At 40.4% G+C, this 27,217-nt stretch overlaps 1 protein-coding gene across 2 annotated transcripts in view; it reads right to left on the minus strand.

Annotated features, from left to right (window-relative positions):
• Nucleotides 1-3,790: 3,790 nt before the first annotated feature.
• LOC135217920 (clustered mitochondria protein homolog) overlaps nt 3,791-27,217 on the minus strand; it is a 38,468-nt gene continuing 15,041 nt past the window's right edge. The window contains exons 2-7 of one of the 2 annotated variants that reach the window (XM_064254009.1): nt 21,266-21,489; nt 19,510-19,653; nt 17,736-17,907; nt 16,343-16,473; nt 15,917-16,053; nt 3,791-8,849 (exon numbers count right to left, since the gene is read on the minus strand). In XM_064254009.1, coding sequence (XP_064110079.1) covers nt 5,660-8,849; nt 15,917-16,053; nt 16,343-16,473; nt 17,736-17,907; nt 19,510-19,653; nt 21,266-21,489 — 3,998 coding nt within the window. In that variant the 3' untranslated portion in view covers nt 3,791-5,659. Of the gene's footprint in view, nt 8,850-15,916; nt 16,054-16,342; nt 16,474-17,735; nt 17,908-19,509; nt 19,654-21,265; nt 21,493-27,217 lie in introns of both variants that reach the window. The other variant, XM_064254008.1, reaches the window with a different exon arrangement.

Genomic DNA, 27,217 nt, shown 5'->3' on the forward strand with positions numbered 1-27,217 from the left:
CGGGGAAAGAAGGGCTGATGTCGGCCTCCCTTAGCAGAAGTTGAAGCAGCAGGAGTCTTTCCTCGGGGCTTAGATGGGGCAACCGTCTTAGCAGCCGAGGAAGCGTTAGCTAAACTCTTTGGTTTAGCCGCAGTAGCTCGAGGCTGCCCAGAAGCCTTCGAGACTGCCTGGTGAACCAGGCGGTCACTTGTCATCAATGCGCCGCCTCTCCACCGTAGCGTCCACCATCTCTCCAGGAAAGAGAGAGGAGGAACTCCTAATGGGTCCGTTGCAAAGTCCGAGTGCCACCTCGCGCCCAGCCCCCTTGGTTACTCGTGTGAGGACTGCGTCCCTACGACGAAGCACCAAGTTGGCCCACAGGTTTGCCGTCTGATGGGCGAGGTAAGAGATAGCTCTACCTCCAGACTGGCACAGTCTCCTGAACGCCGGGTCTTCCTCGAGAGCAGAACTCCCGGAGTCGGCCGCGACTTTGGATACTGTGAGGGGCCACAGATCCAACCAAGAGACTGCTTGGAATGCCGCCATAGCAGTTGATTCCAGGGCAAGTGCCTCCTGCTGCGAGAACCAGAGGTTCTCCGACAGGAGCTGCTGCAGGGACACACCCGGAGTTAGCCTTGCTAGTTCCGGGTTAACCTGTTTGGGCGGCATCAGATCTTCTGATGGCACGTAAAATCGCCGCTGACGCTGTAGAGGAGGAGGAAGTAGCTTCGATGACCTACCTGACTTCAGCGAATCCTCTCGTCCGGAAACGAGAGACTCCACTTGGTCAAGGACAGAGTCAGCCAGCTCTGACCGCGGCAGACCCACTGTCGGTTTGGGTTCCCTCTTCGGGGCCCAAAAAGACTCGAGCCGGGACGTGGGAGCGGCGATCCTTCCCCAAGGCCGTTGTGCTGACGAATCAGCGCAATGACCTCGGCAAAGTTACTCTGGATCTCAGGAGTAACAGCGTCTTGAGGAGTAGGACCGTCCAGTCCCTCCAACAAGAGCAGCTCCCGAGACCCTCCTCCTTCAGATGGAGGAACAGCGACAGACCCCTCACGGTCTCCTCCCGTCGCTTGCGCGTATGTCCTGGCCGGTCCTAGGACCATGCCTGGTGCGTACGGCGTCGTGACGGGATCGCGAGGGGCTCACCCCTCACGATCACTCCTGGATACCTCGCTCTTCCCGGCGTAACACGAGGAAGTTGAAGGTATAGGAGAGGCAGACCTGACGCTCCCCCCTCGCTCACTGGCAGAACCAGAGTGCTTGGAGGGCTGCAGCCAATCACCAACCCGCGGTGGGGATCGGTCTGCAGGCCTGGTCGCGCCGCTCACCTGTGGCGAGCGGCTCGACTGAGCACAGCGACCCCGGTCCCGTGCGTCAGATGAGCTGCTGCTGGTCCCCCTCTCCGCCCGGTCCCTGTGGGAGCGGCGGTCAGGGGACCTGCAGAGCTCACTGTCACGGTGAGACCGGTGCGCGTCCTCGCGGGCGCGTCGAACCACTGGTACCAGCCGAGGCTGGCGCTGACGGTCGGGGGGACCTCTTCCCAGCCTCAACCCGTGGCCGGTCAGAGACTGTCACGTCAGCCCGAGTTACCAGCTGGTCGCTACGAGAGCGGCCGCTGGCCTGGCGAGAGTCACCTGAGCAGCTCTCACCAGTCTTCTGCTCCGTGCCTCGGTCCTGGCGCCGAGCGAACTCAGGCGTCAAAACTTTGGCTGCACGGTCTCCCGCGGGAGACCGTACACTCGGAACCTCTCGCGAACGAGAGGCCGAGCCAGTACCTGGCTTAGCTGCAGTGCCGCTAACACCAGGCGAGGAAGTACCGGTGGTAGCCGGTACCCCTCTGGTCCCCGTCTTCTTCTTCCTTGCGGAAGGAGAGATGGGCCCTGTTCCCGAAGGAGCAGGAGGACCAGCAGAAGAACCCCCCGTCCGGGCCCTTAGAAGGTCCCGAAGGAGCCTTCTTAGGGGGGGAGGAGGCAGCCTTCTTCTTCGGCTTGGTAGCCTTAGAAGTCGAAGGGGAAGAGGTGGCAGCAGACGACGACGACACCTTCCTCTTCTTCGTCAGCTCGCGCAGGACAGACGTCAGATCCTCCATCCAGGACGGAGCCGGGGCAGTTGCCGAAGCAACAGGGCCCGGCTGCACCTGTCCGGAAGGACCTGAGTCTGGGGCAGCAACACCGTGGACAGGAACGACATGGGCAGGAGCGGCTGGGCCAGCAGCAGGAACAGCAGTAGCGGCAGGTACGGCTGACAAGTCGGGCGACCCAGGAGGCTTATTTTCAGCCATCAACATCCTGGGTACTGGAGGCAGGTCCAGGGGGGAGCTTTTTGGGCAGCGGAAGTCTGGGGTCGGCAGCACAAAGAAACCAGGCGGAGGTGGCACACCCCTCCTTGATACGGCAGCAAGCGGCCTTTGCACTGCGGCTGTCGGTGTTACTGTCGTTACATGCGGCGTATATACAAGATGCAGAGGGGCGGCGTACCCTGGGGTAGTAATTGTAGTCGTTGTGGTGGTCACCACTCCATGTGTGATCGCCCCCGACCCCGCCAACCGCTGAATCAACCCCTGGATACTGGGCACGCCCTGCAGTCCCAGTGACGCCCACACCTGCCCAAGGTCGTCTCCCACGGAAGGTGCACCTGCGGAAGCAACAGTCGGGTCAGTTTGAGGGGTACCCTCTCGCTTGGGGGGAGACGAACCCCACCCAGAGCGGACGGAGGACCCCGAATACAACTGGACGTCTGGGTGACGAGCGCCCTCCTCCACACTCAACGGATCGAGCGAGGAGAAGGACTCCGAAACCACCCCCGAAGGGGAAGGCGAGAAATGTGGGGGCTGAGCAGGGGGTAGGAAGGATGACGAGGTATCCGTCACCAAAGGAGTCGCTGGAGAGCTTTCCGACGACTCCTTGGCAGGCCTACGCTTCTTCCTACCCTAATACAGAACCCACTGCGCCTCAGACCAATTTACACAAGTAATACATGGCTCGGTCCGAGAGCATCCCCGCCCTCGTCACCGAGTACATAAATGATGTGGATCTACATCAATGAAGGAGCGAAATCCGCCGCATTTACGCCCCTCCAGCCCGGGACACACACTACGGGCGACCGGGGGGCGCGGCAAAAGCTCCACTTCTTGATCCATAATAATTAAGTTTCACTTAATAAACAATGAAAAAATGAGTACTTACCGATTTCTTTCACAACCAAAACAAACCAGTCAAAGGGAAAATACAATCATAGCATACGACGAGTAGCGGGCAGAGAGCGATGACGAACACGTCTTCACCTCCCAGGCGCGCGCACTGTCGGACAAGCAGTTAACTACCGTTCTCCCCTTGTTCGAAGCTTACGACCGTTCCAGCTGCCGCTAGCTACTTCCTATTGTTAAAGGACCGAGGGTTTGTATTACGTATCGGAACAATTGCGATTTAGGCAATACTTATCTTCGTCTGTGTGATGCAACAGTAACGTAAGTGATATTCCATTTCATTTGCATAAGTTTTGTAACAGCATAGTTTCCCATTCAAACACATCATTTAAGTAATTTTAGACCTTTATACCCACTTTAAAATCTCAGAGAGCTTCGTGTCCAGATTACCTATGAGAAGATTAGTTCGTTCCTCCATTGGATCCAGGTGGCCTTCTGTACAGTAATTAAAAATTGACTTTAGATTTTAAGGCAGGAATGAGGGCTATATATACTTGATTTGAATGAATAAACAATACTTTGGAATTACAAACGCTTAATAAACTCAAGTTTACTTAGTTTTTTACCAATTACTTAAGGGTACATTTATTAAAACAGAAATTATCAACAGCTTTTATTTAACATTATCTACAAATTTAATTACATGAGCTCCAGGCCCTCTATACAATTTGTCATATAAACAGGAAACATGAGTAACAAAATCTTTTCAATATAAAAAGCCAGAAATTTTAACCAATTTATTGCTTTATTGTAAAAAATGACAAATTTTAATATCCCATAAAACAACTCGTGGAAGAAATTGCTTTTTAAATTTTTATAGCTAAATATCCTCAGCACCAGTGTTTTCTTTGGTGCCTTATTTGCAAGTACATAAGACACACAAAAGTAGATCTATACTACTACTATAATTCAAATGATATGAGATAATGAACAGAAGGATCATCAGTAACAATCTCATTACCAAAATGAAATATATTTGCAGAAATATTAACGAATCTTAAAAGCTTTCATCCATCCTTTGGTGGACTTTATCACTAAACTCAAGTCCAGAGAAGGATGGACGAAAGTCTTGCGCTTTGTAAATATTTCTACAAATATAGTCTTGCTAAACAAGAATATTTACTGTGGATCCTTCTATTGATAACCGAGAAGTACGATGTGGTGCCTTTATATTTCATGAGATAATGAGTGTTATTTTGTGATAAAAAGTTGATATATGTGAAGACTCAAATTCTGTATGGTTATGTACCTGCATATATGCCAAAGTAACAGTATTTACAATGAACACTAGCACATGGACATGTATATATATATATATATATATCACAAAGGAACAGTTAAGTCCTCTTGAAAGAACCCAACATAAAAGGACAGACCCAACATGGATGGCAATTCAAAATGAAAAGTTGCACGTAATTCAAAATGAAACGTTACAGTACATGAATAATGGACTGGAGTAAAACTCGACGAACCTTTGGCTGTACATATTGCACATATCTTGAATACATTGGCATAGAAGTATATTAACATCTTCAGCACCTGTTAAAAAGATATTTAATGTGGTCTAAACTTCCCTGATGACTAAAAAACACACATTTTCTGTACACAGAATGGAAGCTAAAGCAATTAGATGTGCATATAGTATTTCAAAAAACAAGTTTATTAGTGGCTTTGCCTCCAGAGTAAACAATACGTACATTGGCTATTTAAGTCTTTTTCAACAACCCATTAGAAGACTAGAATCTGCTTCGATCATCATTACTCTTGTCTTTTGACTGAAGGGGTTCCCAGACAGCTATGTAACAGTGGTTGCTTAAAAGAATGAAAACATTTCCAAGCCTTCTTCTGTACTGCCAGAGACCAGACAGCTACTTCAATCTCTTCCGACAAAAAATAACTATAAAATACTCAAGCACAAATTCCTATTGATTAAAACAGCTGTCTGGTTTCTTTCAAGTAAAAGCTGAACTGTACAGTGGAATGTTAACTATTTCTATTAACACACAACCACAAACTATAAAGTTAACATTAACAGCAACTATTTATACAAAACTAAAGGCTCCATACAAAATAGTACTTAATGCTATAGAACTAAAATTGACTACAGCTTGTAACTTGACAAGCACTGATTGCATTTCTATGGCTTAGATCACAGCCAGACACTTCTTTAGGTAGCTGCTTTTCACTAGCAACAGTAGAAATGAATTGCACCCAATTCCAGAGATTTGAGCTATGGGAAAACTATTGTGCCCTTTACAACCCATTAATGAAAATTTAAATACATGGCACTAGCAGTGACTACACATTCAAGGTAATTTGTGCTAGTTATTTTTTAGCTTCACCTACTGGCTGAATCCTCATCCTTTTCACTTTGACTACCACCAGAAAGCTCGGATGATGATTCCAATATGGTTTTGCTTTCGTCTTGCCGAGTTTCTAAGACTTTTTGGTCTTCATTTTCAATTACTTTTATAGGGTAGTGACTTCTGGTTCACCAGTATTAGCTTTACTTTCACTCTCCATTTCAGTTTTGACTTCACTTTCTTCACTTGCATTGTCACTTACTTCACTCTCTTCACTTTCAGTTTTGGTATCACTCTCATCTGCCTTCTCCTCACTTTGTCTGCTTTGATCTGGACCAGAAGTTGCTTCATTCTTAGCTTTCTCCTTCAAAGCCTTTGCATGTCCCTTTTCTAATTCAAGGCGAACTTTTTCAATTTCTGCTGGTGTTATCTGAACATACAGGATACCATTGATAATATTCAAAAGTTCTAATACACTGGTCATGGATGGAGGCTGGATTTGAATTGGGGGAAGTCCCAGCATTCCTCTACCATTAAATGCCTCGCTCATTTTCTTGGCCATAACAACAGCTTGCTGCGTGAGATGGCGCAAACACTCATCTGCCTCTTTAGTTTTCTCATGTTCAGGTCCAAGCTGTGTTTTATAAATTGTGAAAGTTTCCTTTTCATTTTTGAGTGCTCCCCTGAAATCGCCCATGCAGCTCTGGGTTCTGGCCACTAAGTGATAACTAAGGGCAACCTTTAAGCTCTTGTCACCAAAGAACTTGTTGTTAAGCTCTAATGCTTTTTCCAGAAACTGAAGAGAGAGACTGTACTGCCCAACAGCATGAAGAATGAGACCAATATTAGCATCCACAAGAGCCACCTCAGGATGAACTTCTCCATGAACCAGCAAGAGTAAATATCTAGCTCTGTATAATAATTTCAAAGCAATGCTGACTTGCTGATTGGCAAAACAGTACAACGCAAGGTGAGTGTATTCTGTTATAGTGTAAGGATGATCAATACCGTTGACTCTCTCACTCATCAAAACAGCTTTTTGTTGGAAGGACATTGCTTCAATATAATCACCCATAATGTAATTAAGGCGAGCCAACATTCGAAGGCACTGTGCAATTTCTGGGTGCATTGCTCCATACACATTATTCAGAAGGTTAAGAGCTTCGCTGATTAAATCGTAACCATCCTTCAAAAATCCTTGTTGAATTTTTGTTTGACCAGCTGTATATAAATTGAAAGCATCTGTACCTCTTGGATTGATGTGCTTGACAATCGGGAACAAGTTCACAATATCTTCCTCATGGAAGGTTTCTTGTGACTTTGAGTCAAAGCTATAATCCCTCAAAAACAGTTGGACACCTGACTTCATGCAAAAAGATCGCAGCAGGGTAATTTTTTGCACACCATACTTGTTTACTGTATTGTCAATACCATCAGACTCAAGCTGCCAGCTGAAGTAGCTTTTGAGTTCTCCTTTGATGCGAGCCCACAAAGTCTTTGGAGATAGGTTAGACCATTGATTATAGCTGTAGCTGTAACTGAAGGGGTGTCTTTTCTTCTTCTTTTTAGACATAAGCTCATCGTTCTTCCCAGATGTGTGAGGACTATTACATGATGATAAATAGCAGTTAAGGAAGTGAGCAATTGCTGAAGACAGACAAATTGTTTCAACATTTTGAAGGTAACTTGTGAAGACGTGCTTTACAGAACGAGCAACAAGTTCCCCTACAGCTATTGTATAGATGTAGTCAAGTTCGGAAACTTTGCCTAGCAGGCTGGTAACCATGCCAAGATAACGAATATTTACCCCCCGAGTATGTAGTGCCTCACATAGTGTTGTACCATCAGTTGGGGCTGCAGCATGATCTGTCAGATCATGAACTAAACTAGGCAGCTGTACACTAACTAAAAACTCTGCAGCATCACAAACCAACTGGCGTTCCTTCTTCAGTTGCTCCCCTTGAGGACTTGCATGTTGAACTCCAGGAGAAAATACATCAGGGTTGAACCTAATATCAAAATCTGCTTCCTTAAGAGATCCTACAGCTGCAGCAGCCTTCTTAATTATATCTTTTGTATTTTCTTCAACCTGCTTCTCCGCAGCAATGCTCTCTGTGACATTTTCAACTATTTTCTTTGCTTCTTCAGCCTCTATTTCTTTATTATCTTTCTTTTCTTTCTCATCTTTTTCAGATTCTTCTTTCTCCTTTATTACAGGTACCTTACTAACTTCCTGCTTTTTGGCACCCAACTGCTGTAAATGTAAGGCTGCAAACTTGAGGAACATCATGTACCGGTTATCAACAAAAGCATCAATGAGCTCTTGCCTGAGTGTAGCCAGTTTGTGCTTATGAGTTATTGGGAAACCCATTTCTTTACAGGCACTTCCTAAATTGATTCCTTTCACATCTAAGAAATTGACATCTGGTGGGAAAGTCCTTAAAAGATCCAAAATGTAATGACGACCATCATTTCCAATGATTCCTTTACATTCAACAGAGGAGCATAACTCGATTTCTTCATTCTTCTCATTCAAGACTTTATGTGGCAAAATCTTTAGCTGCTGGCCTGCTTTCTGAAGCAAGTCCATATATTTTGGGTGAGTGACTACAGTTTTCCCAAAATCAATGGAACCATACACAACAGACTGTTCTTGCTCTCGTTCCAATATGCCTGGAATAATGGACTGAGCTGTAACTCTAAAGCCTCTATAATCTACCACCACAGTACCAAGTGTATATAAACCTTCAAGATCAACAGCACTGTAAACACGTACTCCTTGCAAGTCATTACGTGGGGCAACATGAGCAGCAGCATCACCACCTACTTCCTTGTAATGGTCCCTGACATCAAAGCCCAGACTGAAGAAAATATTATTCCATATAAACATCTGCATCTTAGGGTCTTCTCCTGGATTGATTGCCATAACATTACCATCTACAACTGCCATGGCACCCCTAGTTGCTGCAGCAACAAAGTCACTGTGAACCTTAAATATGGCTCGTTCCCTCAGAAGACGTTCAGGTAAAGTACGCCTTGCAAGCTCTCTAGTAGTTTGCAATTCTTCGTTCCAATCACGTGTCTGACCTGGGATGTGTTCTTCGTATCCAAGCTTGCTACTGAATGCATCCTCTGCTCGAAGGGCATCAATTCCATGCTCCAGTGTAGGAGAAGCCCAAGCATAGACCTGATAGGGTGTAGTTACCCTTTCAAAGGGATGTCGCGATGTTCTCTTCTTCTGTAAGTTTGCAAAATTACGTTTGAAGGCATTTGACAGGATATTTAGTAACTCAATGAGTGAATGGCACAGATAGCTTGGACTAGCAGGTTTGGGATTAAACTCTTCTTCAGTTGTTCTGGAATAAGAAAAAAAATAATTAGGGTTTAAATAAAATCTATAAGAAACTTCACTGCCACCATAACTTATCACTAACAAATATCAATTGCCTTAGATACCATACCAAATCTAACGTATTAGACATATTAGACTACCATAAAAAGTATATAATAAAGTAAAGTACTAAAAGTGGTATTAAGTTTTTAAAGCAATTTGTATTTTTACTAACATTTTTATTTTTCTTAGGTACAAACAAACCAGAGCCCTTTATATATGTTGTTTCCTTCAACGTGAGCTGGAATGGCTGATAAACTTAGGTAAACACAGCACTGGAGGTGGGGGGAACAATAATCATCCCTCGTCTGCCTCACTCACATTACTTTTCTTTCTTTGGCTGTTATCAAGAAAGATTACCTCTGCTCTCTACCTTCTTGTGCTCATGGAATTTTGGGTGAGTAACCTCATTGTACCTTGTATCTTGCCATGTGCACTGTTTACTTATTTGTTGTCTTTCAACCCTGTTTTCTAGTTATGGAGAATAAACAAGACCAACACTGGTGTGGAGGCCATGAACACCCATGTAGTTCATGTCTACTATAATAGAAGACTGATATGTTATGTACCATTTATAGAAGAACACCCATGTAGTTCATGTCTACTATAATAGAAGACTGATATGTTTTGTACCATTTATAGAAGAAGGAAATGTACTTGTTCCCTTTCATGTGATGAATGCACCTCATGGAGAAGCAAGGCAAAAGAGGAGAGAGAATGAAGCTTAGGAATAGTTTCCCTGGGTTCAACATGCTCACCCACTCCTAAGAGGGATAAGTCAACCATTAATATACTTGTTCATCCCCTCATCAGAGGATGAGAAGGTTAAAGAAATATCCTAATTTTACTACTTTAGAAAAACCTAGCAAACTTGGAATTTCCCAAGTAATCTGTCACTGCTGCATTTCTGACTCGCTTCCTTGCTTACCACAGGTGATCATCCTGGTGGCTGTGGTGGTGCCTGTAGCTGAGCAAGCTACTGGTACTGTGCGGTCCCACTCGGTCGCCGGGACTCTGAGTATCTTTGCTTTAAAAAAAATCAATGCGACGCACAGATTTCAAGTAATCTTTATTCACTTTTCAGTAGCTACTTAATGACCTTGTTAGAATGTTAATTACTAGCACATGTCAGACATTACAAGCTTTCCAACCATATATAACAACTTTAGTTTGTATAAGAGTTCAATAACCTTTTTCAGGTGTAAGAAAACACATCTATCTGTATATAGATATCTCTGTTTCTCCCTAATGTCAAATGCTACTTCTACTCTTGCAAGAATTCTTGGCCTGTTTGGGATTCTGTCAATAAATTGGAATACACCTCGACTCTGCCTCTGCCTCTTACTCACTGCCTCATTACACTGGTGATCCAGATGCCCGATAGAGCCAGCACCAGCTCATCCAGCGATAACACCGCAGCAGCGGCAAGCATTTGCCTGCCACCCTTCACAACCCACAAACCAGAGGCTTGGTTCTTCAGAGCAGAGAACAACTTCAGGTCCAAGATGATATCCACTTCTCTCAAAGTTGATGCTGTCCTAGAGTTCCTGCCAGATGTCCTTGAACAAATCACAGAATAGCTTGCCAACCAAAAAACCACCCTCAAAGCAGAGGTTCCTAGACAACATGGGGGCAGCAATAAGAAACCAGCAGCAGTTGCACGTCTACAGGCAGCTACAGTGGCTATTTATGATTGGAAGACTACACTGGATCTTGTGATAGATGTCCTACTCTGAGAATTACCCCATGAAACAGTTGCAGTCATCCCCAACAGATCAACCATGGACCTCAAAGAATTCCTGAAGCTGGTCGACGTTGTGCCCCTGGCCCACTAGTCGAATGAGCCTACAAAACTAAACATAGCAGCAGCTGCTCCACCACCACAGCAACAGGCTGATGCAGAGACAAACAGGATCCAGGGGATCCTGCTGCCCCCCCTTATACTGCTCCCAGCGCTTTAGGTGGAAAAACAAACATAAGTACAAGCCCAAAATGGAAGAATATCCCAAGGGCATTTGTCTCTACCACTGGAGGTTCAGTAATGAAGCCTAAAACTGCAAAAAGGACTGCCGCTGTCTAAAAACATGCAAAAGGGTTGCTGTGGCGACCCAACAAATTTAAGGGCAACAGTGGGCCGACTGGTTGCCTTATAAGAGAAACTACACCTGCTTTCCAGGTAGTACAGGCAAAAAGACTACATTTTTTTTCATCATAGACGAAAGGTCAAATACCAAGTTCCCGGTCGATAACAGCACATGAAAATCATTTGTGCAAGCCACCCTGCACGAATGCCTCAATCCAACCCCCAGTGCTCTACAGGTGTTCCCTGCCAGCAGAGCCCCTGCGAAAATACGGGAAATGGACCATACATTTGTCATTCAGCAGGAAGTAGTACATCTGGACATTCATCACAGCAGACTAAATCATTGCACTTTCAGGAGCAAACTTTCTTAAAAGCCCACAACATGCTGCTGGATATAGTGAAACCGCAGCTGATCACACAACTTTCCCCCTGCAGCCCCGCTCACGCCGACTCCAACACCAGAGATAATTCTCCTCCTAGAGTTCCCAAAGGTACTTGAGGTTGACCTGAACAAACCCAGAAAGTACCATGTCAAGCACTACATAGTTGGCAAAGATTCACAAGCACACACATCCATTTCAAATGTTTGGGACCAGAAAAACTCAACCACACCAAACAAGCTTTCTAGTACGTTATGGAACGAGCAGGAATATGTCAAAACCACCAGCTCCTTGGCATTTCCGCTCCATATAGTGACCAAACCTGATAACACATGGTGACCATACAGCTACTACTGGAGACTTCTGAATCCAGACAGTATCTGTCAAGTATCCACTGCTGAACAAACACTGATGTCACAACCAGATGGAGGATGCCACAATATTTTATGAAGTTCATCCTGCTTAAGGATACTTGCACAGAAAACATGGCCATTATCACCCCACCTTCAGCATGTACACCTTCAACTATACATAGTTGCTTTGGTCTTTGGAACTCGGGTGCGAACTTCGGATGTCTGATGGATGAAAGGCCGGGCAACCTACCCTTCTGCGTCTCGTACGTCGATGACATATACTTGTGTTCAGCCCCAACACAAACACGAGACGTCAGGCAAGTCCTACAAATACTTTAAGAAAACTGATGTATTGTACGTCGACTAAAATTGTCTGTCAGGTGCCAAGTAGTGGACGTACGGTACGTCGGCTACAAAAAGTTTTTCTAAATATTTGCGGAAAAATAGTTATAGGCCTAGTTTACAAAAGATTTTAAATCATGACCCTTGAGGGATGCTGGGAGTTCACGGATCACGCTGTTGTTTTGTTTACAAGTGTTAACCAGCTGCGCATGGGCAAATTTCTTTCTTCTCGCACTACAAAGCATCAGCGACACATCGTCGGAGAGCAATTTCTTGACGCATTCGTGTTTTGCGGAACTTTTGCGAGTGTTAGCGTATTTGTGACGCAACAGGACGTTTGCAGATATGTACCGATGTTGTCAGGACCATGAAAGGTGCTCACTGCCTGTCGGTAGTGAGCATGTGAGGCGAGTTTTAGATTTGAATGCTGGAGAGGGACCAAGCATCCAAGGTGACCCAGCTTTTCAACGCCGTGTTGTGCAGCCACGTGTGGCCAAAAGGGACCAAGGACCACATCCTGTGCCTTTTACCACCCCTCGGAAGCATCGGGGTGTCCTGAGGGGCATCCGTAAGCATTTGAGAGGCCTCCAACAAAAGTACATTGATGAGTACTTGTTTTGAAATATTTTCATATAAATCACGATAAGTGCCAAAATTTAAACCTACGGTCAACTTTGCCTCGACCGAAATGGTTGAAAAATGCAATTGTAAGCTAAAACCCTTACATTCTAGTAACATTTAATCAATTACCTTCATTTTGCAATAAACGGGAAGTCTCTAGCACAATATTTAGATTAATAGTGATTTTTTTTAAAAACTTTTTCCTTCCTTCAACGCGCACAGTAACTCTGCTCAAAATCTCAGAATTTCTTTAGTAACCTTCTCGTAATTTTCGCACCGTTTTCTATTAGGCCTTACATGAAAATGTGCACAATTTCATGTAGAATACAACAAAAAATTACTCATGGTTGTAGCTTTTATCAATTTTGAAATATTTTCATATAAATCACGACAAGTGACATAATTTAAACCTACAGTGAACTTTGACTCGACCGAAATGGTCGAAAAATGCAATTGTAAGCTAAAACTCTTAGACTCTAGTAACATTAAATCATTTACCTTCATTTTGCAACAAACGGGAAGTCTCTAGCACAATATTTCGATTTAAGGTGAATTTTTGAAAAAACTTTTTCCTTCCCTTAGCGCGCGGTAACTCAGAATTTCTTTAGCCACCTTATCGTAATTTTTGCACCGTTTTATATTAGGCCTTAGATGAAAATGTGCAAAATTTCATGTAGAATGCAAAAAAAAAACTCATGGTTGTAGCTTTTATCTGTTTTGAAATATTTTCATATAAATCATGATATAGAAAAAATTCGACCTCCAGTCAATTTAACTCGACTGAAATGGTTGAAAACTGCAATTGTAAGCTAACATCCTTACATTCTAGTAATATTCAATCAATTCCCTTCATTTTGCAACAAATGGGAAGTCTCTAGCATAATATTTCGATTTATGGTGAATTTTAGAAAAAAAAACTTGTTTTTACGTCCGCGCGTTACGAATTCATGCATCATTTTGTGATAGAAAATATTGTGTTGCTTTGATCGTTCTACAGTTTGTTATATACCAAAATCATTGCAATTGTGTGGGAAAAAAAAAAAAAAAAATTAGCTTTAACCATTTTACTCACAGCACGATTTGTATACAATTCTATATGAAATTTTTTTCTTCGCGCTGTCATATATTCCAATATTTATATATGATATATTTTTTTTCCATTTCTGATGGTTGCATACTAAACTTCAGGCAATGACAAAAAAGGGAGCCAAAAATGAACTCTCAATCTTAAAAACTAAGCGTGCTGTGATTTTTGTAAACCTTTTTTCCGCTTCAACACTAACTCCCCAATGCCGCCGGCATACGACAGACAAAAAATAGAGGCTCGGCGTTTAAGGGCTATCTATTACCAATGTTTTATATTACTGTTTCATACCCAGCCTTGCTGAAATAATGCCTACAATAGATATGAATGCTTGAAAGAAAAACCTAAAAAATCATGTTGATATAAAAACAAAATGGCCTTCATGCTAGCTAAAAAAAAGCCGTCACCTCTACTGCCACACTAATCTTTCCTTTATTTACAGGAATGCTCACAGTGATGGGTGCGGTAATCTAACAAGAAATAGACAATGGTTGTTACCTGTTGGCATTCTTTGGCAGGTAGTTATTGCCAGTATAAAAAAATACTCCATGTTCATCTGAGAGTTACTGGTAGCCCCCATGTTCATCCGAGAGTTACTGATAGCCCCCAGATTCATACGCTACTCCTGACATGTTAAAAGGACGACAATTTGTGGTGAAGTCTCAACTGTTGGTTCACACCTTCACCCAGACTAGAGACAGGCGGTCAGCAAGACAACAGCACCGTTGCATGAACATACATGCATCATGAGATAAAGGGCTCTCCAACAATGCACAGATGCTCTTTCCTTGAACTCTCTCAACAATGTCCAGACTGATACATTCAGAAGGATGATTTGGACCTAAACCAACTTAGGCAGGAGAATGCATCCCAAGTCAAACATCAAAAGTAAGGACAGCGATGGGCGTTACTCAAACAAGAAATAGACAATGGTTTGTTGACTGTTGGCATTCTACAGCAAGAAGTTTATGCCAGCAGAACAAAAGTACTCCATGTTCAACCAAGAGTTATTGGTAGCCCAGAGAGCCATCCTCTACTTCCGACACATGCTAGAAGAACGGCAATTTGTTGTGAAAACTACCTACCAATTGTTGGTACATGCATCATTACACAGACACTCCTGCATCATTATTTACTTTAAAGGGCTCTTCCAACAACATGCAGATGCTCTCTCCCTGAGCTCCATCAACACCATTCAGATAAAGATATCATATCCTGAAATAGCATCAGCTCAGAAAGATGACTTGAACCTACAGCTACTTCTGAGGGAGAACCCCTCCCATCTATGTGTCCGATCAACACCCTGAACCCTATCAAAGATGTATAGCTGGTGGAGAATAAAGGCACCACAAGGCCTACTGCAAAGGCGCTCTGTTGCGGTATGAGGTGTAGTCCAAAGTAGGTTGGGGAGAGGGGTGCCTAGTATGTATTCGTTCTTATGAACGCAGGCTTTGGTCTTTGAAGTCTTCATAGACGTATTCTTTCCTTGCTAAATAATATGTTGTCTTCACTGACATGATGTTTTCCATTGCTCTACGTATGTGTGGATGTCGTGGGCTCTGTGGGGTTTTGTAAAGCATCCACTGGTATTGCCAACACTTGTCTGTAGAGTGCTTCTACCGGCAATAAATTGAACCCTGCTTGCAGGGCTGTTCATAGTCCCCGCTAGAACCATGGTACTTCCTTTCTCTAACTCCTGCAATGACATCTGACTGCGAGTGCTGATTTGAGGGGGCAGTGCCGCTCCTCCATCATGCCAATCACTTACGGGTTATCTGCGGTTGTGCTGATTTGAGGGGGCAGTGCCGCTCCTCCATCATGCCAATCACTTGCGGGTTATGTGCGGTTGTGTAAATGAGCTTTTGTCCTGAAACTCAGTGAGTGAAGCTCCTCAAGGAGATGAGGTTGGTTCCCTTGTTGCTCGTACCAGCTCACAGTGGACGGAATATCACCTGTGTCTCAACCTAGTCTTGGCATGGGCTCATTCGAAGAGTATCAGCCTTCTGCAGTACCTGGATGACTGGCTACACCTAACCAGTCTTCTTCCATGGAATATCATTTGTGAGGATAGGCTTGACAGCTAGCTTTTTTGTTGCAAGCTCTGCTGCTTGCAGTTGAACATAGAGGCCAAATAATCCAATGGGTTTATTCACTTAAACTATTACTTACTGATTAAGGTAAAATCCCCATGTTGAAGCAGTTATGTGATAATGTTTTCCTTCTAAAGTGACCACATACAAATACATCAAGTCACCATGCAACTTGCGTGGACCTGGGGGAGGGTTCCAGCCACTCATAGTTAAGACCTGAAATTAAAAACTATATAGTATCCATTCTCTCGCATTGCTTTTTTTCTCTGAGGAGATTTACTTGGTTCACATTCATTAAATATGAAAGAAGCATGAAGGTTGCAGAGTACAATTGTCTGATTAAGGTATCAATCTTTGTGCATGATTATTACATACAATAATACTGAATAAATTTTATCTTTATTTCTGTATTTAATGGGTTTTTTTAAAGTCACTTCTTAAACTGTTGCTTATTGATTATAATAACTTCTTTTGATTGAATCAAAAAGGTTTTGTCCATTTTTACCTTGAGGCACTGTGGGCTCTTCTGTTCCTTGGCAAAAGGCTGTAGAGGGACTAGTGGTCTTTCCTTGCAGCTTGGAAGAATATACTTAGGTGGTGTGCAGTCTATAGACTCAACAGGACTCTTCTTCTTTTCTAAAAAGGGTTCAAAATAATTTTAATTCTGCCTAAAAAAAACAAAAAAAAAAAAAAAAAAAAACCTTCCTAAAAATTTTTTAGCTGCTACACAAATAAGGAGAAATTTCTTGTTTAATTCAAGTCAAAAGAGAAGTGCAAATGATATCACACAATAACTACAAAAATATACTGTGCTTACAATTAAAGAAAAACTTCCTTCTGCATTTAAAGCTAAAAAATTAAGAATGTTTAAATATGAAATTCCTCCAGTATATATCTTAAGCCATTCCTATGATTACGTTTCATATACAAAATACTTTAGCACTTTAAATTAAAGAAAAAATGCAGTCTATAGAGATAAAAGATCCATAAACAGCACAAATGCAGTCTATAAAGATAAAAGACTCTTGAAAAGAAAAAATGACTAAAGAAATAAAAGATTTAATAGACAGAGGTAAAGTCATTGTTGCAATGTGCATAAGTGAGGTAGGTACAAGACTAACTGGAAATTAGAGAAAGCTTTTTACCTACTGTTGTTTTTGTACCCTTTTATAACTTTTACATATACAGGCACTATCCGACTTACAACCTACTCGACATACGACCACTCGTACTTACAACCTTACTTCAGACAGTTGACCATTGAGTTACTTGGCACTGCGCCATCTCATGAGAACTCTCATCACTCAGGCAGCATCAGTTTGAGTTACCCTGCCCTATCTGCAGCATCATTTGGTATTAACTGTATTGTAGACTGAATTGCAAACTAATTTACGTAAGAATAGACTTCTGATATGCATGCAAGAACCTAACCTCATTGTAACTCAATGCCTGATTGTACGTCATATATACTATTACATAAATGATTAAAATGTATTAGTAGAAGTACATTATGGTAAAAAGATTGAAATAATGATTGTACATTACATTACAGTACTAAGTAGGCACTTTTATATAGCAAAGGTTTGATAGTATACCCTACCCAGTATGTTGGCCACTTTCTAAGGTTCGACTTACATCCATTCTGACTTACAACCAGTGGGTCGGAACCAAACTTGGTTGTAAGTAGGATAGTACCTGTATCCTTAGTAGTGCTGAGTTACCTCTGTTCACATTTAAGGGTTCTCATTGCTAACCAATATCAGTAGTGACTAGTGAATGGGAAAAAGCTGCAAATGACCAAACTGTCAAAAAATTACTATACGTTGTCACTTCGTGCATCTGGATTAATCTTCAACTTCAGTACATAATAAATATTTCTGCACTCTTTTAAAACTTACCCATAATATCCCCCTGAGCAACTGTATTGAGGAATGATAATGAGGCACAATCAGCACCATTATAAGCATCTACTGGATCCAGTGACTTTAGTAAATCCCTCACATGACGCACATGAATTCTGGCCTCCCGAACTGTGTAAGGATCTTCTCGAACTTTGATGACAGACCCCTCCTGCAAAGTCATCAGCACAATCATTCACCAAATAAATGAAAGTAATAAAATTACTTGTGAACAATGAATGTACAGGAGTGATACAATGTTATGAATTGGTATTCATGTACAAAAAAATTTCATTAATAGGTGCCTCAAATTTTCAATTTACTTTCAAGTTACCAGGCACTGTAATTTTAGAAACAAATACATGGTATATAAAATCTTGGATTACGTAACTGAAGCTATACAACATTCATTCACAAGAACTTGAATTCTACAACAGCTAAAATCTGACCTCCATAATGTTAAGATTACTTTAATAATTATTAGTTACTTATAAACAACTACAGTCTCCCCTTCCAAATGCCTCAGAGAAAAAATCTACTACAGATGAATTACTGTACAAACAATGGCCATAATTTCTAGGAGTTTCTATATAATAGAAATATTTAATTACTGATAATACTGGTAAAATAATTACAGTGCTTCAATAATGACACTTAATGTTATCTTTCTTTCTTGAGCACCATTCCAAAGTTGGGTTCATTCTGCCAGCACAATACTGTCACCATTTCCATGATCTCAAGACATGAGCACCTCAATTTTTAAACAATGCAGCCTCCTTTTTGTTATGAATTTTTACTTCATCCACATGTTCAAGTTTATTAAAGGGTCGTTCTTAAATACAACTCCTTGCTCCCTTCAATTTGATATAAATTAATTTGGAGTTTCTCAATGTACTTTTCCTCAGCACCACATCTGTGCTGGGTAATAAAAATATGTCCTTTTTCAATGATACTCTAGTGCATTACTAAACTTAATTATGTTGCAGATCAAAGAAATACGACTGGCCGGGTCATCTCTTGAAAAGTCAGTTTGAGGCTCCACTTGTCACCTTTGGTTTCTGCTATCTCTGAAGTGCCAAGATGTTCCATATACAAAAGGCTTCATCCTCTTGATGCCTAGTTGCCATTGTAATAAACATGGATATTCTGTCAACTAAATTTCAGTGGAGTGTGGCAATGACAATATGGTGACCACTGCCAACCTCAACTTTGACTTCTATGTAGTTTCTACATTCCTGGGCATTCATTTTCTCTCTTGATCAATGGCTATTTGATCTACATGGATTCTATAAGAGTCGTCCAGATATGTACAAGGGCATTTGCAGGGAAGTCCTTGTGTTGCAAAAATACCACCAACAACAATTTTCCTCTCTATTTCTGGTATTAAATGTGTTATTTCTTTAGTTCCTTAAACAAAACATTTCACGTAAGGCCTTGAGTTCATCTGCATGTGCATAGCTCACTATAACACTACTTACATTGCAGTTTTCATTAAAATCATGCAAGCAAGTAGGTGCCTTTTCTGCCGACTCCTTACAAATTCCAACAATAATTATAAAACCAAGCTTTACCTTACTTGTAATGATTATCTATTCAACACCACTATACTAGTAGGTAAATTTGTTCAATTACTCAGAAAAATACTTATAAGGAATATACAAACTCAACTTTCCATAAAAATTGATATTAGTACTTTCAATCACAAAAAGTAAACAGTTTGTATATAATTATCTTTTTACCTTTTCAGAAGACTGAGTTGTGCAAAGTTCCCTACCTTAAGGCCCTCTATAGTTTTGAGCTCTGCAAAGTTGTCAAGAGTTTGATCACTCAGCAGCAAAGAAAAACAGGTGCGATGGCAGGTGTCCTCACGGTCCATTAGAAGCTGGTGTATCTCTTGTACTAGTTCCATGCTGCTAACCTGAGAGGGAATTTCATTCTATTATTTGGCGGCGCCAGAAATACAATAGCAAATATTAGGTTCTGTATTTCTAAGAAAAAATAACATTAAACAATATATGTACAGTACAGTAAATGTCTTACTTTATATGACAGAAGTTTGTTTTGGGAATAACCTTAATCACACCACTTTATAGACCTACTACTACTCAATAGGCACCATAGGCAAAATGATAATAGGTATACGTAGTATATAAAAACACGGTAGTCTTCACCTTCTACAACATTCACAAACTATGATAATTCCAACATTATATTAGCAATAAAACTTAAATTCTATTGCAAGTTTTAAATCTTACACAAAACAATTAAAATAAGAAATCTGACCATACACTGTGTACACTAGAAGGTTTGGTAATTAGTTTTACCAGACTACCAAGATAGTTAACTCTACTAGGACTGGCCAATGGTACATATAAATCTCTAATGGTTTGTAACTGTAAATGTATTAAATTCAATAATTTTTCCCCCAAACATAAGATGTCAGCATAGTCACAGCTATCCTAAATATTACTATTATAAAGTAAAATATAAGCAAAACCAAACAGGTTACTTATAAAGGGACACCGAATAAAAAACAAATTTAAATCTGCAAACAGCTTCTGCAAAATATTTCTTAACCCAATTCAACATGTTTTTTTTTTTTAACCCAATTCAACATGTTTTTTTAACCCAATTCAACACAGTTTCTTTTTTACCCAATTCAACATGTTTTTTTTTGTTTTTTAACCCAACTCAACATGGTTTTTTTTTTAACCCAATTCAACATGGTTTTTTTTAACCCAATTCAACATGGTTTTTTTTTAACCCAATTCAACATGGTTTTTTTTTAACCCAATTCAACATGGTTTTTTTTTTAACCCAACTCAACATGGTTTTTTTTTAACCCAATTCAACATGGTTTTTTTTTAACCCAATTCAACATGGTTTTTTTTTTAACCCAATTCAACATGGTTTTTTTTTTAACCCAATTCAACATGTTTTTTTTTTACCCAATTCAACATGGTTTTTTTTTTTAACCCAATTCAACATGGTTTTCTTTTACCCAATTCAACACGGGTTTTTTTCCCAATTCAACATGGTTTTTTTTTAATCCAATTCAACATACTTTTTTTTAAAACAAACAAGAATATACACAAGCCAAACATGTTACGTATCAGCAGCATGTTTGCCAGGAGAAAAAACCAACCTAAAAAAAGCTCAAAAATAATTTACCACTAACTCAACCTGGTTTTTCCTCTATGTTCAGTACAAACTAAACTACCAGATGGAATACATTAGAGTAAAGAATTTAATCCAAAGGCCAAGCGCTGGAACTAATGCGGTCATTCAGTGTTAAAATGGAAACTGAGAGTAATAAAAGCTTTGAAAGGTGTAACAGGAAGAAAACCTCACAGTTGCCCTATGAATAAATTGTTAGAAGGTGGAAAGTAAGATGGAAGAAAGACAAAATGAATGGAGTTGTAGTACAAAAGGAATGAAAGGGGCTGCAGCAGCTAGGGGCCAAAGGAACGCTGCAAAGAACCTTAAGTATTTAATGCCTACAGCAACCAGATGAAGTAACACTAACACACCTGTATTTCAAAGGCATCTCCAGTGGGTGGTTTGATTTTAACGTTAAATCCATACTCCTGCAACAACAGGCCATCTTTATCCTTGTCTTCATCCTTTTCACTTTTATCCTTGTCTTCTTCCTTATCCTTCGCATCCTTGTTCTCTTTCTTGCTTCCTTCACACTTCTCCTGTGACTCTGTTTCAGCTTTCTCGTGACCTTCACTGGCACTGTCTCCATTGCATTCTGCTAAGTAAAGAAAGAAGAATTGTTGCTGAAATGTTAACTCAGGGATGACACCGTGACAATGGTTCCATTAAGTATAGACCTTGAGTATAGACCTTAACTCTAATTCTAAATATTTTGGACAAAGATTATAACTGACAACTTTTTATGTGAATCTATTAAAAGATAAATGACATAAAACGGTACATTTCATGGAAACTTTATTTTTAAAAAAATTATTAAAACAGTATTCAGGCATATATAGTTGTCAAATGGAGAAAATTAAAACCCAAGAATCCTGAGAGAGAGAGAGAGAGAGAGAGAGAGAGAGAGAGAGAGAGAGAGAGAGAGAGAGAGAGAGAGAGAGAGAGAGAGAAATGCAAGTCTGCACAGTTGAAAATTGTTGTAAAGGCAGATAATATGTCACTTGCTTTGTTCATTTTTTACCTGGTGAAGGTGTTGAGCAAAACTCTTGCAGAGAAATTACACAGCATTAGCTGCTTCCTACACAACAGCTAATCAGCAATATATTATCTTGCACTCGTACTCACACTGTCCCACTTGCCTATTATTTTATAGATATAAATGCACTATTGCAATGTCTGGATATTAACTGACTAGCCACTATCATTTTTTTTATCATGCATATCAATATCCATTACTTCATCCTACTGGTTTCTAGTCAACTTCAGACTTAATCTAGACTTATTTATTTTCAACTTTCTGATAATATAATTGTGTGTATATATATATAATATATATGTATATATATATACATCTATATATATATAATATATATATATATTCTATATATATATATATATATATATATATATTATATATATATAAAATATAACACAAAAGCTTACTGAACTTTCAGAACTAAGTCATTTTAATCATTTGCATTTGTAGGCAACTAAATAAAAACTGGTACCAGAAAGAAAACACGGCCAGTCCTGCACTGCAGAGGGAATTGGCAAACGTCTTGGTATCCATTTAAGTAACGCCAACTTATACCCACTTGTTGCTCAATAGTCCAAACTTTTGTTAACTTTTTTTTCAAAAAGGCAGCACATTGAATGTAACTATGCATCACTGCACGTGCGAGTATCTTCCAAAATACAACATTATTTATTACGTATCAGGTTGGATACTACACTGAAGAATGAGAGTCAGTAGGAGTAAATAAACGAATTCACTCAGTCAGCACCGGTTCGAGTGACCTTGAATTCTTTTTCAAACACTTTCTCTCTCTAGTTCTGCATTATCGTAGAGCCACTTCAAAATCAAAGTGCATTTTTTGGGGTGTGAAAACTCGATGATAAAAGTCCCAAGCTTACAGCAAAGTGTGAGAAAGGAGATTAAGGTAGTAAATAACACGAACTACATTCAATATTAATGTGAGTTGACCCTGAATCCTTTTAAGGTACTTATTTCGTCCTTGTTTTAGGATGTACATTCACTAATACATCACTCTATTTTTTAACACGACTGCACTGCGACGTTTTGTGTGTATCCTAATATGATTATAAGTATAAGTTTACTTTTTTGCCCAAAATCAGCAACGGTTGTAAATTAAAATATCAAGGCTTTAGACCTAATTCGCCGTGAAAAAAAATATATTGAACAAATACTGACGAAGCAATATATGCATCATATTAACCTCACTCGAACTTCTCATACACATTCTTAAAATGATGGTCTTCCACTGTACCTAATTAAGACTGAAATCCCTATAACCCTCTAAAAGTTGTAGCTATAAGGGGAGCATGACAAGGCAGATTAATGGACAGACTGATGGGCCGAGACAAGGGAAAAAAAAAAACTAGTCTCGCCCTCTCGTATCTTTCCTAACCCTAATGGCTCATTTTTTTTGGTATTTTGTATATATCTTTTTAAATCGAATTAAAGCCCACCAATTGATCACTGATTGCAGTGTCCTTATTTTACGGTTAAAACGTAACTCACAATTGCCCACAGCGGAATTTTCATGAAAAAAAAAAAAAAAACGTTAAAGAAGAAAGGCTAGGCTCGACCAAAGACCCAACCATATTTCTAGTTTTTTTTTACGACCTGACAAATAATTTGACCTTGCAATATACCGTTAGCGCTGACGAGAACATCTAAACTAAGTTCGGTGTGGCATAATTTTCCATGATAATACACCTGCTAAGGAAAAGATGAAAACTCGGGAAATGTGCGCAGGCGCGTAAGCAAACCTCCACACCAGGAAACATTATAGGAAAAATTCCACACGATTTGAGGCAAATGAGTGTGAAATATTTGTACGTTCTGAGAGAGAGAGAGAGAGAGAGAGAGAGAGAGAGAGAGAGAGAGAGAGAGAGACCTTTAGCATTAATCAAGGTAAAAGTTACACTTACGAGAAGATACGGCCTATCTCGAGATTTCTATTGCTTTCATTTTCATATTAAAACTCGCGTCGGTGAATATACATATCTGAAACCTCGAACTGAGACACCGACAACCGTCCCGAATAGACCGATGAGATTAAAGAGAGCTACACCACATCTTTAAACCTCGAAACGCTTATAGACTCTTGCTTGAGCTAACCCCATTTCATACGAGGCAAAACTGCAGGTACCAAATTCACCTGAGAGGTGAATTAGGTACCTGCAATTAAGTTGGCTGTGGTGGGTCGCAAGTCACAACCGACGTCGATGAAGAATTATGCGACTATGACTACTCGATCATCCCAAAGCACTTCATGAAAACTGCAAAACTAATATCTTCTGGAAACAGTCTCTGACGAGAGAGAGAGAGAGAGAGAGAGAGAGAGAGAGGAGAGAGAGAGAGAGAGAGAGTTATATCATTCCTCCGAGGTCTAAGTTAAACGAGGCTCCCTGGCACTGTGCCATCTTTTTGGGGTCACAGGGGCCGTGATACCTTTAGCACTTTCATCCCACTATCTGCAACATGTCCCAACAGCCGGTGCAAACCGAATAACAGCGGAAAACACATAAAAAAGACGTGTGCAAAGAATGCAAACAGCGATCAAACAAATAAGTAGCTTGATGTGCACCAAACGATAAGCTTGTAAAACATTTTCCGATGAACATTCCATCCAAGTCGACAGGCAATACAATTTGCATGTTGGTCTAGTTTTATCTAGCCGCACGAAGCAAATTAATTATATTCATTATTTACTTGTCCCCCATCGTAATAATTCTCTCCTTACTACAGCACATCTTTAAAATGCGGAAGAAATTCTACATGAGTAAGCTACTGCAACATAGGTACAATCTCTGCATCTGTAGAATTATGCCACCAAGAGCTTGGGCTCCATAGGCGCTAGCTAGCTACACGTAAAAGCAATGGACACTCACACAGACACTGACGAAGCCACGACGCAACCAAGATATTAGAAAAAGGATGCTGTACTTGAATATGCGGCGCCCCTGACTAAGCCTAATCAATAAGTCTGCCCCGGAGGTACACTTATTCTAAAAAGGTCGTGACTAGGAAGAACAAGTCCAGGGAAATATAAATTGTAACCAACAAAAACAATAGGGGGTATGATTTATGGCGCACTGGGGGGCACCACACAGGGGGTCTTCCAAAAATAAAAAGGAGTCGATAACGACGATGAAGATGAGTTACATTATCAAGAAAATTGATATTTATTCTTTATCTTTTTTCTTTCCACTGTGTTCGTTCCATTTCATCTGCACACCTTAGCATATGGCATGAACTACATGTGTGTGTTAACCTACCATTTTTCTCAGAACTGATAAGTAAGTCTAATTTCGTCACTTTATCAGTACCCACGACAACAATATTCTACGTCTCATTCAGAAAAGAGCTCAAAATTGATTGTCATGATTGTAGTGGTCTGTTTTTTTTATTATTTATTTATTATTTTTTTTTAACTACCTGCTTGGGTAAAAACATCTTTTCTCAATACATATGTCCCCCAGTGTTTCGGCCATGAGAGGTCCCATTGCTGACTAGACCTTAGAGAGAGAGAGAGAGAGAGAGAGAGAGAGAGAGAGAGAGAGAGAGAGAGAGAGAGAGAGAGAGAGAATTTACTTGGAAAGTTTGACAGTTAATTCAGCCACATCTAAAGAGTCAAAAACCTCTCCTGTTATAAACATGACAGTACCGACACCAAAAAGCAATAAGACAATACTGTATATAAAGATATAAAGGATTTTAATATCTAAAGAAAATGAAATTATCTTATTATTATTATTATTAGGCATTCGCTTAAGCGTTTCAAGTCACCGTACTGCAATAACCTAGACCTAGTCAGCCGTTACAACTGGCATAGGCCTATACGCTCTGAAGCAGTCACAATCCATCATCACATCAGTCTCCTCTACTCCAAGTCTGGCTCGTCATTCTTACATTAAGCCTAATCCTTCAGTCTTCAATGCTTCCAACCCCAGTTTCAACTCATCTCGAGCCCACAATCACTTTAAGTAAATATAGCATTTGATGTGCGGTCTCCTGCCTTCATCACTTTCCCCAGCTATGTTCTTCATCTTGTGCTCAAGCATAACTTCAGGTGTAATATGAAATGTGTCCTTCACATTCTCTGGACACGAAGACTAAATTGTAAGTCTAAATTTCGTTTCTGATAACTTTGAGCTGATGTTCGCATACACTACTCACACAATAATGGCTCAGTTCTACCCAGATTCTGTAGTCCTAACATTTTGCATATAAACTTCATTCAGAAATCTGTAGATTTTATCTGAGATTAAAATTCTCAACAGTTTTGCAAGATTTAATACAGTTATTAATTTATCTGCTGTAAATCACTCAAAATACGTAAATGCTTTAATGTATGAAAAACTAGGAAACTTTAGTAAAAAGGAGAACTGTAAACAGACAACATAGGTACGTACAAACACACACGAACACTTGGATAAGAAATCTCATATCATCATGTATACTGATTCTTCTCGGGTACAGGTTATTGCCAATGTACAAGGTAAAGACTTAAATCTTAATGGGTTACTCGGGTCTCAATTTCTGGAAGAGTAAGAAGGGGCAACTCAAGAATTAGTGGAAAACCACTTCGTTCAATAAATTAATATTTCGAACATAAAAGAGAGTTCTGATCACCACCAAGGTGAGCAGTCCCTCCTACCTAAATGTTGAACTCTTTATCTTTCCAAAAAATTTGACTTCTTGTGACTCAGAGTGCAAATTTGTGGAATTTCTGCCGCCAAAAACCAAGAAAAACGGAACCATAAAACAAAAGACTACAACTCAGTTGGCACAATGCATATAAACAGATGTAACCAGCCTCGGCTTCCTTTTGTCTGCTACTTAAAAATAAAACTGTCACCGCCCTCCTAAAGACAATACATTTTATTTATGATAGGTGCCCAGCCCAAGATGAAGTTTTGACAGTAGTCATACGCTAATAAAAGATAAATTATATTATTAAATGATCGAAATACACGGTTATTTAAGAAATCTGATGTTAGGCGCTCCACAACAAACGCAAGCATTACGACAACAGAATCTATCATTTAACCATTCACACAAATACTCCCAGTTTAGTTTTCAGTTATCATTTCATCCAAACTTTATGCCTAAGACAATACAAGACCTCATAAAATTCTGTTGACATACAAAGACCATAATATATTCTTGCCAGTCCATTGTTGTCACCATGACGCGTGAGTTTTGTGAAAATCTGTAAAAAATCATTACTGTTAAAAGTTCCTTGATTACAAGTTGGTCTAACAGTTGGCGAACTTTGATCTCTCTCTCTCTT

This window comes from Macrobrachium nipponense, chromosome 9 (genome assembly GCF_015104395.2).
Source record: "Macrobrachium nipponense isolate FS-2020 chromosome 9, ASM1510439v2, whole genome shotgun sequence".
Taxonomy (NCBI): Eukaryota; Metazoa; Arthropoda; class Malacostraca; order Decapoda; family Palaemonidae; genus Macrobrachium; species Macrobrachium nipponense.